The 19,097-nt window shown below is 48.8% G+C and overlaps 1 protein-coding gene across 1 annotated transcript in view; it reads right to left on the reverse strand.

Annotated features, from left to right (window-relative positions):
* Positions 1-1,908: 1,908 nt before the first annotated feature.
* Positions 1,909-19,097, reverse strand: part of NCOA3 (nuclear receptor coactivator 3) — a gene marked incomplete in the record, with an annotated part of 153,296 nt that continues 136,107 nt past the window's right edge. The window contains 4 exon segments of the mRNA XM_073607197.1: positions 1,909-6,409; positions 9,912-10,050; positions 13,085-13,250; positions 13,376-13,595. Of these exon segments, the coding sequence (XP_073463298.1) occupies positions 6,398-6,409; positions 9,912-10,050; positions 13,085-13,250; positions 13,376-13,595 (537 nt within the window).

Below are 19,097 nucleotides of genomic sequence, written 5' to 3' on the forward strand. Positions count from 1 at the left end.
TCAAGTCTTTTTACATCACACTAAAAGGACACTGTGGAGATCCTCTGGGGTGTAGAAGCCGCCTGCCCAGAAACCAGATCATTTACACCAGTGGTTCTCAACCTCAGTCCTCAAGTACCCCCAACAGGCCATGTTTGCAGGTTTTCCTTCATCTTGCACAAGTGTCTTTAAATCAGAGTCAATGGCTTGGTATTTTGGACAGCTATTTTATCTAAGAGAAATTCCCAAAACATGGCCTGTTGGGGGGTACTTGAGGACAGGGTTGAGAACCACCGATTTCCACCATGACTGCTCAACCCGTGGCCTTCCAGCTGTTGTGGAGCTACAAATCCCATCGTGCCTCTGCCTTTGGGAGTCATGTTTGTAACTGTCAGCAGCTTGCAATGCCTCATGGGACTTGTAGTTCTGCAAATGCTGGAGCGCCACAGGTTGAGCACCCATGATTTACACCAGGGATATGCAATTAGCAGACCTCCAGCTGTTTCAAAACTACCATCATGCTTCTGCCTCTGGGTGTCATGCTTGTGGCTGTTAGTCTTGCTATGCCTCATGGGACTTGAAGTTCTGCAACAGCTGGAGGTCCGCTGTTTGCATATCTCTGATTTACACCAACTGTAATACCTTAAGATAACAATACCAGTAAAATAAACCTAAGGATCCAGCGATACCTTTCCACTTTCCTCAACTGTCGTGGAATCATTCCTTAAAACACTTCCTGCCCACCCTGGCGCCCTTTATTTGGGCTCGTATGCCCAGAGGGCGGGAAGCTCTGCCTGATCATGTGACCATTGTGATTGGCTATTGGAGTGGTCATATGATCAGAAGCCGGACTCAACAGTTCCCCATCATTAGTACAGACCGAGAGCTATCTTTGCGCACGCTGAGAAAACTCTGCTGTCCATAAATGCATATCTACCCTCTTTGCTGATGCACATATGTGTTACGTGGCCAGTAAAAGGTTAACTTCCTGTATTATAAACACAACAGGAAGTAAGAGGAAATTTCTCCAACGTAAAGGTTGCCAGAGGAGCAGATCTCCCCTCTATTTCTGGTCCAGTTGCAACTTAAAATGTTGGATTTGTTTACAGTCCCAATGGAAGTGGTGAACAGGACAGATCAAAACCGTAAACCAGGGAACACCGTAATAAAAATGTGAGAAGGAATTGAGTCTTTCCGCACTTTCCAAATAGCCCCCCCCCCAAAAAAGTTCTGATTCCAGACAAGAAAAATAAAACCCATCTCAGAATGAATTACAACCACCCAACATTCTTCTACAAAATGGTTGACACGGACTCCCTGTTGCATAAATGTAATCCCCAAAAAAAAGGGCAAAATGCATCTGGGGAGTTCTCTACAAGTGCAGCACAGGGGATAATGCCATCTTTTATCCCATCTCATTACATTTATGCAGCAAGCAGTCAGTGTCTGGGTGCAAACAGCCACCATTTTGTTGAAGACTGTTGGTGGTTGTAATTAATTCTGAGATGGGAACACAACTTTTTGGGGGGGGGGAATTTGGAAAGACTAGATTCCTTGTCAGATTTTTATTGCCGTATTCCCTGGATTTACGTTTCGCCCTTTTTGGGGCTTACATTTATGCAATAGGGAGAGGCAACGCCTGTGTGCAGACGGCCACCATTTTGTTGAAGTCTACTGGGTCCTGAAAGCAGATTCTGTCTGCCATTCACCAGTCTATTCACATGCTGATCCGACTGACACAGGTTTGGAGGGGCATTCAAGTGGTACCATTTTAATGGTTTTAGGCACCCTCATCCTTGAGACACAATCGCACCCAAACTGCACATATCCACGCTCATCGACGACGTTCAGGCACAAAGCCCAGACGGACTTTTAACCAAGATGGTCTCGGAAGACAAAAAAAAAAAAAATGAATAAGAAGTCTCATAATAGACTGAAAACCAGACACTAAGCCTTTTATTACACACCAATGTAAAATATACAATTGTACAGATTATTACAGAGAATAACAGACAGGCTTCATTCCTGTGTTGCAGACACATTGACTTGCACACAATTAGCGGTTCTGTAAAGACAATTTCCGAACAGCTTTAATGGCGGAGGTGAAGCACCTCAGCAGGCCGCTTTGGCGGTACAAACGGGGGCCGAGTCCAGTGGGAAGGCACGGGAGGAACAGATTATTGCTCGATAGACAGGTGCTCCTCCAGACACATATCGGGAGGAATTGAACACCGGGGGGAAGGGTGGGGATATTCGACAGCCACAGAGGTGCGCCACATAAAAACTCTACTAAATGCAGATGGAAAGTAGTAAAAGGAAGACTACGTACACCGCACAAAGAGTCGCCCAAAACTGGCAGAATTAAAATGGCAAAGATTGTCTCAAAATTAGTGCCAATTTAAAGTGTAAAATTTCAAGAAAATACTCTACGAAATCCAGATAAGCTAAAGAATAAAAGATTAGCAGGATTTGGGAATTAGTCTTTTTTTTTTTTTTTTTTTTTTTAGGGGGGATAGGTGTGAATATCCAACAATTATTATTTTTATTTTTTTATGTTGGGGAAGTGTTGGAACCGATCTAGCTTATGTCCTGTCTCACATTTCACCAGCACGGGGCGGCAGATGGCCGACGTCCGTGCCGTTCTTACATTCCGTGTATACTAAAAGCAGCACAAAAGTAACATTCATTTGTTAACTTTGGAAAAGCACTAAGAAAAGAAGTTTGTTAGAACGGGGAAAGGAACAGATCTGAATCGGTTGTCCAGAACGTGAAACACAAAACAGATTGGAAAGCCGAAAATGTGAAGGTTGGTAAGTACAGTTAATTCCACATCAATAAGGCCCTGCAGATGCTACACATTATATTGAACACCCAAAACTTGACAATTTTTCTACTTCGAATAAAATTGGTCTTTGTTCAATGGCTGCCAGGCTAACTGCATTCAGGGTTGGTTTCCTACGACTACAGAAGTATGGACATTAGCTAGCTTTGCATCTCTTTCTTGCTGTAGATGGGATAAAGTCATGGCCATTCCTACTGTAGGATGGGCTACAGCCATGACCAACCATCCCTTTCTTGTTCTTGATGGGCCACGGCCATCCCTTCTGCAGACGGGCCACGGCCACGGCCATCCCTTCTGCAGACGGGCCACGGCCACGGCCATCCCTTCTGCAGACGGGCCACGGCCACGGCCATCCCTTCTGCAGACGGGCCACGGCCATCCCTTCTGCAGATGGGCCACAGCCATCCCTTCTGCAGACGGGCCACAGCCACGGCCATCCCTTCTGCAGACTGGCCACAGCCATCCCTTCTGCAGACGGGCCACAGCCACGGCCATCCCTTCTGCAGACGGGCCACAGCCACGGCCATCCCTTCTGCAGACGGGCCACGGCCATCCCTTCTGCAGACGGGCCACGGCCATCCCTTCTGCAGACGGGCCACGGCCATCCCTTCTGCAGACGGGCCACAGCCACGGCCATCCCTTCTGCAGACGGGCCACAGCCACGGCCATCCCTTCTGCAGACGGGCCACAGCCACGGCCATCCCTTCTGCAGACGGGCCACAGCCACGGCCATCCCTTCTGCAGACGGGCTACAGCCACGGCCATCCCTTCTGCAGACGGGCTACAGCCACGGCCATCCCTGCTGTAGATGGGCTACAGTCATGGCCATCCCTGCTGTAGATGGGCTACAGCCATGGCCATCCATCTCTTTCTTGCTCTCGATGGGCTACAGGCATGCCAAAACACCAGTGGCTGCTACGTCCAAAACTAAATGGCCACAACTTTTACAAGGCCAATGTGCAGGGTGAATTTTTGAAAACAATATATACCTAGTCCAATTTGATAGAGGGAGGAAAACAGAAATCTAAATTACCACCAGATACAGCAATCTTAGGACTGGGGGAGAGGGGCTCTTGTGGCAATATAACTGCCAATCGGGAGAGTACAACTTGTCAATATAATTTTAAGAGGGCAGTGTACTCAACATTGAAATCACACTGATAGCAAAGCAGCACTCTGTAGGCATCAAACTATAGCTTTTATTTAGTGTAAGATTTGAGACATGGTACCCACCCCAAGTCACAACCCCTTGATGCATTTTACCCTGGTTTGGCTTATTTGCATCTCTGAATCTGGGTGAAATGCGTCAAAGGTGCATGGCTTAGAGGAGAGACCATTTTGGAAGCCTGATGCATTAAATAAATGTAATGGTGTTATGTCTACAGAGCACGGCTTCGTTTTCTGCTTTGCCATCTTTGTCGTGTAGGACAAGCTCCTAGAAGCTGGCACATGGTACAGCTAAGGTTCTGAGAACTACGCACAGAGCTTGGAGTGGTGCAAACCTTCTTGAACTTCTACTAAAATCTCATTACTTAAAATAAGTGAGGACTCTTGTCAACAAGATGCCACTATGGAGGACGCAGAAACCATGGGCACCTTCTTTGCTACATAAGGGAGTCCAGAATCTGCAGGCAACATCTAATACTCTGCTTTAAAAAAAAAAAAAATCTTGAATTGATATTTAAAGGCGTTTATTTTATATCCATGAAGAATTATCTGTACTTATCCACAGAGTTCAGAAAAATTACCAATCTATTAAAATGTTTGATTTGGATAAGAAAGGCTTAGGAAGAAATTTTCAGAAAAACTGAAGCAACAAGAACAAAAGAACTTAGAACAAAAGCAGAGATTTAACAACACGCAGATATTGCTATAATAAAACATTTCAGAACATCTGTGCTAACCGTCATGAACTAAAATATAAAAGGGTCCTAAGGGCTCATTTACACCAGTCCGGTCCTCTGTTGTGCGTTACATGCACTTGATGTAAGTTAGGGCAGCCTATTCATTTGAAGCGGCTGCCCAACACACCACAATAGGTCAAAAAATGGGCATGCAGCACTGCACCATACATTATCGCAATGCGGTAGTGTGAATGGGCCCTAAAAGGGAGCTGGAGCAGGGACAGGGAATCTTAGCTCCTAATGTAACTTTAAGGGGGCTGTAATGGGGGCGTCTCTTAGTCCATATCCATTTACCATAAAAGTCAACCCATGTACTCCCCAAGAAATAAAACATTCTCCAAAAACTGTGTGGGTCATTGCTTCCTTAGACTCAGGAAGGAGAGCAATTCTAACATTTATTAAGGGCTCATTTACACCAGCCCGGTCCTGTGTGGTGCGTTACATGCAGCTGACGTAAGTTAGGACAGCCTATTCATTTGAAGGGGCTGCCCAACACACCACAGTAAGTCAAAAAATGGGCATGCAGCACAGCAACATACATTATCACAATGCGATAATGTGAATGGGCCCTAAAAGGGAGCTGGAGCAGGGACAGGGAATCTTAGCTCTTAATGTAACTCTAAGGGGGCTGTAATGGGGGCATCTCTTAGTCCATATCCAATTTCCATAAAAGTCAAGCCATGTACTCCCCAAGAAATAAAACAAACATTCTCCAAAAAAACTGTGACGGTCATGGCTTTCTTAGACTTAGGAAAGAGAGCAATTCTAACATTATTAGATACAAAGTCGTAATGGGCCCCCCGCAGGAATTAGCCAATCTATTGCCAAAACATAGAAAGGAGTTGCTGTAAACCCATGGCAGACACAGGGTTAAATATACAGCTTTAAAAGCTCTGAGAAAAATAAAAACCAGGAACACTGACCTAGAAAAAAAAAATCATATACATTAATAAAGATCATATATACAAAAAGTTTACACTGTGGTGAAGGGAAGGGGCTAGACAAGTTCAATGCCTGCTCGTGCTATTTATACAGAATGGAGGGGAGGGGGAATCTCAGGGTGGGGCTATTGCAATCTCATTCTCAGACAATGAAGCCGGAAACTTCCAGGCGGTTCTCAACAGTCGTAAAGTGCAAAACTACTGCACACGGTTATTGACACATTCTCTCATCTAAACTGTACTTGAGCCAAAAAAGTCACAAAGCTTTATAGGAATACTACTCTGAACACAACGTAAAAAATAAGCAAACTTTAATCTTAAGGTTTCACTTAGAAATGTTTTTTTTTTGTTTTGTTTTTTTTTTTTGTTTTTTAGGTGCTTTGGGATAAAGAAACGAGAAAAAAAAAAAAAGTTTCCCAAGTTGCCTAAAGCTGTCAGACCAGCTTATGAATGAAAATGTTACCACCCGATTCACATCTTGCGTCTCTGAGCACCAAAACAGCCGGCGACCGTTGTCTGTCCTGCGGACGTACTACAAACGTTCCTGACGCCCAAAGTCCAGGCCCAGCTTTCTCCGACAGGCCCTCCTCCGAGACAGGAAGAAAAGAGCTGATGTCCTTGGTAAGGCCAAAGCAAGACGTAACTTGCTGCAGAAATAGAATTTTTATTTTTTTTTTTATAGAAATTTATCCTCTATAGTGCACATTTTCCTCCATTGCAGCCGAGCGACGTCAGCAGTACTTCTACAGAGGGGGAGACAAGAAATGGATTTAGTTAATTTAAATAAAATGTAAAAAATTTCAGCCAGCAAGTTAGTGGAATTCTGGATAATTAAAAAAAACAAAAAACACACATATATGGTGCAGTATGTTAGGAACATCAACGCAGCAGTTCTATTTTATTGTGTTCCCACAGTCATATTTACTACTGATGCTGCCAGGAAGCCATTACTTTCCAGCTTCCTGTAAAAGGGTGACAACACTGTTCTACGGTGAATTTGCACAGTGGCGTGGTCACCCTGTGGAGAGGGTAGCCTTAGATACGAGTGAAGCAGCACTGCTGTGTGCAAAGTGAGTCAATATTAACCCCGATGCCTCCCCGCCCTTTAAGAGGTTTCAGATGCCGGTGTTCTGCCGAGAAAGTTCCGCTCGGCATATAAGTTCCCCCCTCTACTGCGCCTGCGCAGTAGGTATCGGCGGAAATAGCCGAAGCAGAACAGCTGAAAATCAGCTGTACACGGCGCCTGTAAAAGGGCCCCCCGCGGGCTCGCTTCGCTCGCCACGCTTCGGGCACTGCCTCGCTGCGCTCGGCACTTTTAGATTCCCCCTCTAGGTCCACTTGGATGGTGGGGAAGGAACCTGGACCCAGAGCGCAGGCGCCGTGTACAGCTGATTGAAGCATTTGAGCTTCGGCTATCTCCGGCGGCTGAGAGTAGTATGTACTGCGCAGGCGCTGCGCCTGCGCAGTACAGAGGGGGAACTTATCCGCCGAGGGAACATTCTCGGCAAGACACCGGGAGGCATTTCGGTCATGTGACCACCGTTACATGATTGACCGTCACAATGATCGGAAAAGCTTTCCATTACCCGCCAGTAACGGCGCTCTCGGCACAGCATCGTTTACATTTTGGTATGCATACAGTTGCATCACATAAAATTTGAATATCAACAAAAAGTTAATTTTTTAAAGCAATTTCATGCTTTTAATTTTGGCGATTATGGCTTACAGCGAGTGACACCCCAAAATTCAAGATCTCAGAAAATTAGAATATTACATAAGTGCAATAAAAAAAGGGATTTATAATACAGAAATGTTGGCTTACTGAAAAGTCTGTCCATGTACAGTATAGGATGCACTCAATACTTGGTCGGGGCTCCTTTTGCATGAATTACGGCATCAGTGCGGCATGGCATGGAGGAGATCAGCCTGTGGCACTGCTGAGGTGTTATGGAAGCCCAGGTTGCTTTGCTAGTGGCCTTCAGCTCTACTGCATTGTGGGGTCTGGTGTCTCATCCTCCTCTTGACAGTACCCCACAGATTCTCTATGGGGTTTAGGTCAGGAGAGTTTGCTGGCCAATCAGGCAGTGATACCATGGTCATGTGACCAGGTATTGGTAGTTTTGGCAGTGTGGTCAGGTGCCAACTCCTGCTGGAAAATGAAATCAGCATCTCCATGAAGCTGGTCATCAGAGGGAAGCATGAAGAGCTCTGGAATTTCCTGCTAGAGGGCTGCGCTGACTTTGGACTTGATAAAGCACAATGGACCAACACCAGCAGATGACACGGCTCCCCAAATCATCACCAACTGTGGAAACTACACACTGGACCAAGTGCAACTTGGATTCTGTGCCTCACCACTCTTCCCTTGATTTCTAAATAAAACACAACATTTTCCCCAGTTGGTGATGATATGGGGAGCCGTCTCATCTGTTGGTGTTGGTCCTCTGTGTTTTATCAAGTCCAAAGTCCGCACAGCCCTCTAGCAGGAAACTCCAGAGCTCTTCATGCTTCCCTCTGCTGACCAGGTTTATGGAGAAGCCGATTTCATTTTCCAGCTGGAGTTGGCACCTCCCACACCGCCAAAACTACCAATACCTGGTCACATGACCATGATATCGCTGTGCTTGATTGGCCAGCAAACCTCGCCTGACCTAAACCCCATAGAGAATCTGTGGGGTATTGTCAAGAGGAAGATGAGAGACACCAGACCCAACAATGCAGTAGAGATGAAGGCCACTATCAAAGCAACCTGGGCTTCTATAACACCTCAGCAGTGCCCCAGGCTGATCTCCTCCATGCCACGCCGCATTGATGCCAACCAAGTATTGAGTGCATACTATACTGTACATGGACAGACTTCTCACTAAGACAGCATTTCTGTATTATAAATCCTTTTTTTTTTTTTATTGGTCTTATGTAATATTCTAATTTTATGAGCTATTGAATTTTGGGGTGTCACTCGCTGTAAGCCATAATCACCAAAATTAAAAGAAAGAAATGCTTGAAATATTTCACTCTGTGTGTAAAACGCATCTTTTTAAAATATGAGATTCACTTTTTGAATTGAAAGATGAAAGATCACATGACCAAACCGGAGCGGCCTGAAGATAGGTACATATACAGATCTTTTCTTACAAAGGTCAGTCAGAATAAGTGTTAGGAGGGGGAGGAAGGAGAATTTTTAAGATTTGCCTGGAATTCTATGTTTTCTAGCATTTTTATTTCTGTATGTGAAGCTGATGGAATAAAATCAAATCACTCCCTTAGTAAAAGCAGCTCTCCCAGTACACAAAAACACTGGCTAGGCACACAGGTAACCCCTTAGATCAGGGATCTTCAAACTACGGGCCTCCAGCTGTTGCGGAACTACACGTTCCATGAGGCATTAACAGGGCATGATGGGGATTGTAGTTCCTGAACAACTGGAGGGCCGTAGTTTGGAAACCCCTGCCCTCGATGTTTAACCCCTTCATAGCCAGTGTCATTAGTACAGTGACAGTGCTTTTTTTTTTTTTTTTAACACTGATCACTGTATTAGTGTCACTGGTTCCCGCAAAGTATCAAAAGTGTAAGTTAGTGTCCAATTGACAGCCGCAATATCGCAGCGCCGCTATAAGTCACCAATTGCTGCCACTAGTAAAAATAAATAAAATCCTATAAAAATATATAGTAGGTGCTATAACTTTTGCGTAAACAAATCAATATACACATACTGGGATTTTTATTTTTAATCAAAAATATGTAGCAGAATACGTATTAGCCTAAAAACTTAAAAAGAAAAAAAGCGGGCGGGGCCAGGCCACGGCTCCACACACAGGGCCATCCAAAAGAAAAAAAATTAGATTTTTTTTTATTGGATATGTTTTATAGCAGAAAGTAAAATATATATATATTTTCTTTAAACTGTCGGGTTCGTTTTGTTTTTATAGTGCAAAAAAATGAAAAATTTAGAGGTGATCAAATACCACCAAAAGCTCCATTTGTGGGGAAAAAAGACACGAGTTTTATTTGTGCACAGCGTCGCACGACCGCGCAATTGTCAGTTAAAGTGAAGCAGTGCTGAATATCAAAAAATGGCCTGGTCATGAAGGGGGGTAATATCTTCTAGAGGTCAAGCAGTAAAATGATAATACTTTTGTGAATGGACCCCAAAGAGTAACAAAAAAGGTGTAGATGGAGGAAGGGTGTTCGGAAAGACATGTGTCATACAGCCTAGTCCTGGTAGTTGTATGGAAATCCAATCACCTGGTCCGGTGCCATCGGCATGCCCGACATGGGCAAGGAGTTCATCGCCATTTGCCCCATGTGGCTTCCATTACTGTTCATGTGCATCATGTTGTAGGTGCCGGGATTGGCCTGGTGGCTGTACTGCTGCGGGAACGAGCTGCAAAGACACAATGGCTGCCATCAATAACCGGGATTTATCACCATCCAAAAGCTAATAAACGCAAAAAAGTGGTTGTAAAGGCATTCTATGTATGAAGGTAAAAAAAACTTCTGTGTGCAGCTGCCCCCCCCCCCCCCAAATACTTACCTGAGCCACCCCTCGATCCAGCGAAGTCCACAAGAGTCTTGCCTCTCCGGAGACTCGCAGACCTGATTGGCTATTGGCAGCCACTGGGTCTCGCTGCTGTCAATCACAGCCAGTGAGCCAAGCAGGAGATGGAGGGGGCGGGGCCAGGCCACGGCTTCACACACAGGGCTGCTTGGGTGCCCCCACAGCAAGGTGCAGGAGGGAGAAGCCAGGAGCGCCAGCGTTGGACCCGAGATGAGGAGGATCCGGGCTGCTCTGTGCAAAACCATCACAAGTATAACATGTTTGTTACTTTACTAAAGTCTTCTTGTTTTTTTTCCGTTACACTTACCTGCTCTGTAATGGATTTGCACAGAGCAGCCCGGATCCTCCTCTTCTCGGGTCTCTTGTCGGCGCTCCTGGCCCCTCCCTCCTGTTGTGTGTCCCCCCCCCACAGCAAGCAGCTTCCTATGGGGGCACCCGAGCCGCAGCTCCCTGTATCCATTCAGACACGAAGTCGTGGCCCGGCTGCCCTATCTCTCCCGATTGGCTTACTGACCTTGATTGACAGCAGTGGTAGCCAACGGTGCCGCGCTGCTGTCTCAGCCAATGAAGAGGGGAGTCCCGGACAGCCGAGTCTCTCTTGTGCAAGATCACTGGATCTAGATGGGGCTCAGGTAAGTATTAGGTGGGCTGAGGAGGGGCTGAGCTGCACACAGAAGGTTTTTCTTTTTATATTAATGCATAGAAAGCACCTTCTGTCTTTACAACCACTTTAAAATCACTTTAATGGGAAGGGGAAAAAATGAAAGGAAGGAAGGGAAAAGCGAAGGAAGGGAAGGAAGGAAGGGAAAAGGAAAGGAAGGAAGGGAAAAGGAAAGGAAGGAAGGGAAAAGGGAAGGAAAGAAGGGAGGAAGGGAAAAGGGAAGGAAGGAAGGAAGGAAGGAAGGAAGGAAGGAAGGAAGGAAGGAAGGAAGGAAGGAAGGAAGGGAAAAGGGAAGGAAGGAAGGAAGGAAGGAAGGAAGGAAGGGAAGGAAGGAAGGGAAGGAAGGAAGGAAGGAAGGGAAAAGGGAAGGAAGGAAGGAAGGAAGGAAGGGAAAAGGGAAGGGAAAAGGGAAGGAAGGAAGGGAAAAGGGAAGGAAGGAAGGAAGGAAGGAAGGAAAAAGGGAAGGAAGGAAGGAAGGAAAAAGGGAAGGAAGGAAGGAAGGAAAAAGGGAAGGAAGGAAGGAAGGAAGGAAGGAAGGAAGGAAGGAAGGAAGGAAGGAAGGAAGGAAAAAAGGAAAGAAGGAAGGAAGGAAGGAAGGAAAAAAGGAAGGAAGGAAGGAAGGGAAAAAGGAAGGAAGGAAGGGAAAAAGGAAGGAAGGAAGGAAGGAAGGAAGGAAGGAAGGAAGGAAAAAGGGAAGGAAGGAAGGAAGGGAAAAGGGAAGGAAAGAATGAAGGGGACAGTGAAGGAAGGAAAGAATGAAGGGGAAGAAAGGAAGGAAAGAATGAAGGGGAAACGGAAGAAAGGAAGGAAAGAATGAAGGGGAAAGGGAAGAAAAGAATGAAGGGAATGGGAAAGGGAGGGAAGGAAGGGGAAAGGGAGGGAGGAAAGGAAGGAAGGAAGGAAGGAAGGAATGAGGGGAAAAGGAAGGAAGGAATGAGGGGAAAAAGGAATAAAGGGGAAAGGTAAGGAGGGAAGGAAGAGAATGGGAAAGGGAAGGAAGGAATGAAGGGGAAAGGGAAGGAGGGAAGGAAGGGAGGGGAAAGGGAAGGAGGGAAGGAAGGGAGGGGAAAGGGAAGGAGAGGGGAAAGAGGAGAGAAGGAAGGGAGGGGAAAGAGGAGAGAAGGAAGGGAGGGGAAAGAGGAGAGAAGGAAGGGAGGGGAAAGAGGAGAGAAGGAAGGGAGGGGAAAGGGGAGAGAAGGAAGGGAGGGGAAAGGGGAGAGAAGGAAGGGAGGGGAAAGGGGAGAGAAGGAAGGGAGGGGAAAGGGGAGAGGGAAGGAAGGACGGAAAGAAGGAAGGAAGGAAAGGAAGGGATGGAAGGAAGGGAGGAAGGGAGGGGAAAGGGGAGAGGGAAGGAAGGACGGAAAGAAGGAAGGAAGGAAAGGAAGGGATGGAAGGGAGGGAAGGAAGGGAGGAAGGGAGGGAAGGGAGGGAAGGAAGGGAGGAAGGAAGGAAGGAAGGGGAAAGGGAGGGAGAGAAGGAAGGAAGGAAGGGAGGAAGGGAGGAAGGGAAGGAAGGAAGGAAGGAAGGAAGGAAGGAAGGAAGGAAGGAAGGAAGGAAGGGGAAAGGGAGGGAGAGAAGGAAGGGAGGGAAAAGGGAAGGAAGGAAGGGGAAAGGGAGGGAGAGAAGGAAGGGAGGGAGAGAAGGAAGGGAGGGGAAAGGGAAGGAAGGACGGAAAGAAGGAAGGGAGGGGAAAGGGAAGGAAGGACGGAAAGAAGGAAGGAAGGGAGGGAAGGAAGGAAGGGAAGAAAGGAAGGAAGGGAGGGAAGGGAAGGAAGGGAGGGAAGGAAGGGAGGGAGGGAAGGAAGGGAGGGAAGGGAGGGAGGGAAGGGAGGGAAGGGGAAAGGGAGGGAGAGAAGGAAGGGAGGACGGAAAGAAGGAAGGACGGGAGGGAAGGAAGGAAGGAAGGAAGGAAGGACGGGAAGGAAGAAAGGAAGGGAGGGAAGGAAGGGGAAAGGGAGGGAAGAAGGGGGGTTGGGGAGGAAGGGGGGGGGGGGAAGGAGGGGAAAGGGGAAGAAAGGAGGGGAAAGGGGAAGGAAGGAAGGGGGGGAGGGGAAGGGGAAAGGGAAAGGAAGGAGAGGGAAAGGAAGGAGGGGAAGAGGGGGAGGAGGGGAAGAGGGAGAGGGGGGGGGAGGGAAGGGGGGGTTAGTGCTTAGGTTTACTCACTGGCACCTCCTAAAGGCGCATGATGGGAGTAATTACCTGGGCCTCGCTATAGTTCCTGATGGCCACCCCTTCATGTCAGGTGACTGGTACATCTGTGTCGGCTGAGGGTGGGGGTTCTGTGTAGGAGGCATACGAGATGTCATCATGGGGTTCGGGGGGCTGGAAACTCTTGCAAAGTTGGGATCGGCTTGCTGATTCATTCCTGAAAGGCATAATAGATTTGTACTATCAGAAAGAAGGTACAGGGGAGGAGCAGAGTGATCATTAGAAGACCTGTGTATGATAGGGATCTACAAGTTGGCATTCCCTGGGTGGAGAGACACTTACCATAGTTAGGTGGGTAGGAGAACTGCTGGGGAGGAGCCTGAGGCATGGGGGGTCCAGCCAGAGGGTTCTCCATACTGGCAGAAGCAGTCACATTGGGGGGAGGGCTGAACCCCTGCGCTTGCCCCTGTTGCATAATCAAGGCCATCCTCTGCTGGCGGATCTGGTGGCTGAGGATCTCCCGGTTCCTCTGAGCGACCATTTGAGCGTTCAGAAATCCCTGCTGTAAAAGGAAGAGGCGTCAGCGATATTCTGATAAAGATGGCCGTGCCGTGTATTACTGTACATTTCTATGTGTACAACAAGCCCTTGTATCTTACCAATACAAAAAAAGAACTAATAGACACAATGCATAGGGGAGAAAACATTTGGCCCCAATGGGTGGCGGGTTTCTACAAAAAACATTTTTTTCACCTATAGCACCAACAACAGTGCTTTAGAACTTGGACATACACCGATTAGCCATATCACTCTGAGCACTGACAAGTAAAAAGAATAACATAACAATTATCTGGTTACAATGGTACCTGAAAGTGAGTGTCATATATTAGGCAGCAAGTGAACATGTTTTCCCTGAAGTTGAAAGCAGAAAATATGGACAAGCTTAAGGATTTGAGGGACTCTGACGAGGGCCACATTGTAATGGCAAGACTGGGTCAGAGTAACTCCAACACTAACAAACAATAGGTGTGTGCACTACTTACACCACGCTCCTAGTAGTGCACCTAGGTAACAGTCCATGTGCAAGAAATATTAAGTCCCAAAGGCAGGGGGTCCGTAATAGTCCAAAAGATGAATCCACTCACATGTAGGAAAAGCAGGTACAACAGGGCGCTGGACTTAGTGGCGTAAAATTATCAAAATTTATAGGAACTACGCACACCAACATCTTAAACAGGTGAAGTCCAGCCTGGATGGATCGTCACCATGGCACAGAATAAACAGTCCAGGGTAGTGCAGGCGGCGGCAGTGTATAAATGTAAACAGTCCAGGGTAGTGCAGGCGGCGGCAGTGTATAAATGTAAACAGTCCAGGGTAGTGCAGGCGGCGGCAGTGTAGAAATGTAAACAGACCAGGGTAGTGCAGGCGGCGGCAGTGTAGAAATGTAAACAGACCAGGGAAGTGCAGGCGGCAGCAGTGTAGAAATGTAAACAGACCAGGGCAGTGCAGGCAGCGGCAGTGTAGAAATGTAAACAGACCAGCGCAGTGCAGGCAGCAGTGTAGAAATGTAAACAGACCAGGGCAGTTGCAGGCGGCGGCAGTGTAGAAATGTAAACAGACCAGGGCAGTGCAGGCGGCGGCAGTGTAGAAATGTAAACAGTCCAGGGTAGTGCAGGCAGGGGCAGTGTAGAAATGTAAACAGACCAGGGTAGTGCAGCCGGCGGCAGTGTATAAATGTAAACAGACCAGGGAAGAAATGTAAACAGTCCAGGGTAGTGCGGGCGACAGCAGCGCAGAAATGTAAATAGTCCAGGGTAGTGCAGGCGTCTGGAGCGTAGAAATGTAAACAGACCAGGGAAATGCAGGCGGCAGTGTAGAAATGTAAACAGACCAGGGTAGTGCAGGCGGCGGTGTAGAAATGTAAACAGAGCAGGGCAGAAATGTAAACAGACCAGGGTAGTGCAGGCGGTGGCAGTGTATAAATGTAAACAGACCAGGGTAGTGCAGGCGGCGGCAGTGTAGAAATGTAAACAGACCAGGGAAGAAATGTAAACAGTCCAGGGTAGTGCGGGCGACAGCAGCGCAGAAATGTAAACAGTCCAGGGTAGTGCAGGCGTCTGGAGCGTAGAAATGTAAACAGACCAGGGAAATGCAGGCGGCAGTGTAGAAATGTAAACAGACCAGGGTAGTGCAGGCGGCGGTGTAGAAATGTAAACAGACCAGGGCAGTGCAGGCGGCGGCAGTGTAGAAATGTAAACAGACCAGGGTAGTGCAGGCGGTGGCACTGTATAAATGTAAACAGACCAGGGTAGTGCAGGCGGCGGCAGTGTAGAAATGTAAACAGACCATGGAAGAAATGTAAACAGTCCAGGGTAGTGCAGGCGGCGGCAGTGTATAAATGTAAACAGACCAGGGAAGAAATGTAAACAGTCCAGGGTAGTGCGGGCGACAGCAGCGCAGAAATGTAAACAGTCCAGGGTAGTGCAGGCGTCCGGAGCGTAGAATTGTAAACAGACCAGGGAAATGCAGTCGGCAGTGTAGAAATGTAAACAGACCAGGGTAGTGCAGGCGGCGGTGTAGAAATGTAAACAGACCAGGGCAGTGCAGGCAGCGGCAGTGTAGAAATGTAAATAGACCAGGGTAGTGCAGGCGGTGGCAGTGTATAAATGTAAACAGACCAGGGTAGTGCAGGCAGCGGCAGTGTAGAAATGTAAATAGACCAGGGTAGTGCAGGCGGTGGCAGTGTATAAATGTAAACAGACCAGGGTAGTGCAGGCGGCGGCAGTGTAGAAATGTAAACAGACCAGGGCAGTACAGGCGGCAGCAGTGTAGAAATGTAAACAGTCCAGGGTAGTGCGGGCGACAGCAGCGCAGAAATGTAAACAGTCCAGGGTAGTGCAGGCGTCCGGAGCGTAGAATTGTAAACAGACCAGGGAAATGCAGTCGGCAGTGTAGAAATGTAAACAGACCAGGGTAGTGCAGGCGGCGGTGTAGAAATGTAAACAGACCAGGGCAGTGCAGGCAGCGGCAGTGTAGAAATGTAAATAGACCAGGGTAGTGCAGGCGGTGGCAGTGTATAAATGTAAACAGACCAGGGTAGTGCAGGCAGCGGCAGTGTAGAAATGTAAATAGACCAGGGTAGTGCAGGCGGTGGCAGTGTATAAATGTAAACAGACCAGGGTAGTGCAGGCGGCGGCAGTGTAGAAATGTAAACAGACCAGGGCAGTACAGGCGGCAGCAGTGTAGAAATGTAAACAGACCAGGGTAGTGCAGGCGGCGGCAGTGTAGAAATGTAAACAGACCAGGGCAGTACAGGCGGCAGCAGTGTAGAAATGTAAACAGACCAGGGTAGTGCAGGCGGCGGCAGTGTAGAAATGTAAACAGACCAGAGTAGTGCAGGCGGCGGCAGTGTATAAATGTAAACAGACCAGGGTAGTGCAGGCGGCGGCAGTGTAGAAATGTAAACAGACCAGGGTAGTGCAAGCGGCGGCAGTGTATAAATGTAAACAGACCAGGGTAGTGCAGGCGGTGGCAGTGTATAAATGTAAACAGACCAGGGTAGTGCAGGCGGCGGCAGTGTATAAATGTAAACAGACCAGGGTAGTGCAGGCGGCGGCAGTGTATAAATGTAAACAGACCAGGGTAGTGCAGGCGGCGGCAGTGTAGAAATGTAAACAGACCAGGGTAGTGCAAGCGGCGGCAGTGTATAAATGTAAACAGACCAGGGTAGTGCAGGCGGTGGCAGTGTATAAATGTAAACAGACCAGGGTAGTGCAGGCGGCGGCAGTGTATAAATGTAAACAGACCAGGGTAGTGCAGGCGGCGGCAGTGTATAAATGTAAACAGACCAGGGTAGTGCAGGCGGCGGCAGTGTATAAATGTAAACAGACCAGGGTAGTGCAGGCGGCAGTGTAAGAAGACAACCAGGTACAGGGGGATAACTGGATGCCAATCCCGAGCTCAAAAAGAGCAGGCAGACCTGCAGCATGTACAGCCGTAAACCACAGCAGCTACCTGTCAAATCGGCAGGGTGATGTCAGGACGGTGGCGGGCCCCCTGGGCTGTCTGAACACGTCATGAACCGCCCATTCCTGACAACATCCTGCTGATTTGACAGGTAGCTGCTGTGGTTTGCGGCTGTACATGCTGCAGGTCTGCCCGCTCTTTTTGAGTTTGAGGACCGGCATCCAGTTCTCCATTGTGGCTGGTTTTCTTCTTACACTGCTGCCTGCACTACCCTGGTCTGCTTATTCTGTGCCTTGGTGATGGTCCATCCAGGCTGGACTTCCCCTGTTTAAGATGCAAGTGTGCTTAGTTCCAATAAATGTTGAGGATTTAACTCCACCAACTCCAGCGCCCTGTTGTACCTGCATTCCCGGAAACTCCAAAACTGCAGCTCTTGTGGGATGTTCCCGGGTCCACAGTAGTCAGGACCGACCAAATGTGGGGAGGGAAGGTTCATTAATGGAGGTGGGGAGAGAAGGTTTATTGATGGAGGTGGAGGCGGGGGAGGGAAGGCTCATTGATGGAGGTGGAGGCGGGGGAGGGAAGGCTCATTGATGGAGGTGGAGGCGGGGGAGGGAAGGCTCATTGATGGAGGTGGAGGCGGGGGAGGGAAGGCTCATTGATGGAGGTGGAGGCGGGGGAGGGAAGGCTCATTGATGGAGGTGGAGGCGGGGGAGGGAAGGCTCATTGATGGAGGTGGAGGCGGGGGAGGGAAGGCTCATTGATGGAGGTGGAGGCGGGGGAGGGAAGGCTCATTGATGGAGGTGGAGGCGGGGGAGGGAAGGCTCATTGATGGAGGTGGAGGCGGGGGAGGGATGGCTCATTGATGGAGGTGGAGGCGGGGGAGGGAAGGCTCATTGATGGAGGTGGAGGCGGGGGAGGGAAGGCTCATTGATGGAGGTGGAGGCGGGGGAGGGAAGGCTCATTGATGGAGGCGGGGAGGGAAGGCTCATTGATGGAGGCGGGGGAGGGAAGGCTCATTGATGGAGGCGGGGGAGGGAAGGCTCATTGATGGAGGCGGGGGAGGGAAGGCTCATTGATGGAGGCGGGTAGGGAAGGCTCATTGATGGAGGCGGGGAGGGAAGGCTCATTGATGGAGGCGGGGAGGGAAGGCTCATTGATGGAGGTGGGGGAGGGAAGGCTCATTGATGGAGGCGGGGAGGGAAGGCTCATTGATGAAGGTGAGGAGAGAAGGCTCATTGATGGAGGCGGGGAGGGAAGGCTTATTGATGGAGGCGGGGAGGGAAGGCTCATTGATGGAGGTGGGGGAGGGAAGGCTCAGTGATGGAGGCGGGGAGGGAAGGCTCAGTGATGGAGGCGGGGAGGGAAGGCTCAGTGATGGAGGTGGGGGAGGGAAGGCTCATTGATGGAGGTGGGGGAGGGGAAGGCTCATTGATGGAGGCGGGGAGGGAAGGCTCAGTGATGGAGGCGGGGAGGGAAGGCTCAGTGATGGAGGCGGGGAGGGAAGGCTCATTGATGGAGGTGGGGGAGGGAAGGCTCATTGATGGAGGTGGGGGAGGGAAGGCTCATTGATGGAGGTGGGGGAGGGAAGGCTCATTGATGGAGGCGGGGAGGGAAGGCTCAGTGATAGAGGTGGAAGGGAAAAACTCATTGATAGTTCCAATAAATGATTTAACTCCACCAACTCCAGCGCCCTGTTGTACCTGCATTCCCGGAAACTCCAAAACTGCAGCTCTTGTGGGATGTTCCCGGTCTACAGTAGTCAGGACCGACCAAAAGTGGGCAGGGAAGGTTTGTTGATGGAGGTGGGGAGGGAAGGCTCATTGATGGAGGCGGGGAGGTAAAGGCACGTTGATGGAGGTGGGGGAGGGAAGGCTTGTTGATGGAGGTGGGGATGGCAGACTCATTAATGGAGGTGGGGAGGAAAGGCTCATTAATGAAGGTGGGGAGGAAAGGCTCATCAAAGAGGGAGTCCCACGAAAAAAATTTTTTTAAAGTCAGCAGCTACAAATACTGCAGCTGCTGACTTTTAAAATAAGGACACTCACCTGTCCAGGGCGCCTGCGATGTCGGCACCCGAGACCGAATCGTCCCTCGG

The sequence above is a fragment of the Aquarana catesbeiana genome, linkage group LG12, assembly GCF_042186555.1.
Source record: "Aquarana catesbeiana isolate 2022-GZ linkage group LG12, ASM4218655v1, whole genome shotgun sequence".
Taxonomy (NCBI): domain Eukaryota; kingdom Metazoa; phylum Chordata; class Amphibia; order Anura; family Ranidae; genus Aquarana; species Aquarana catesbeiana.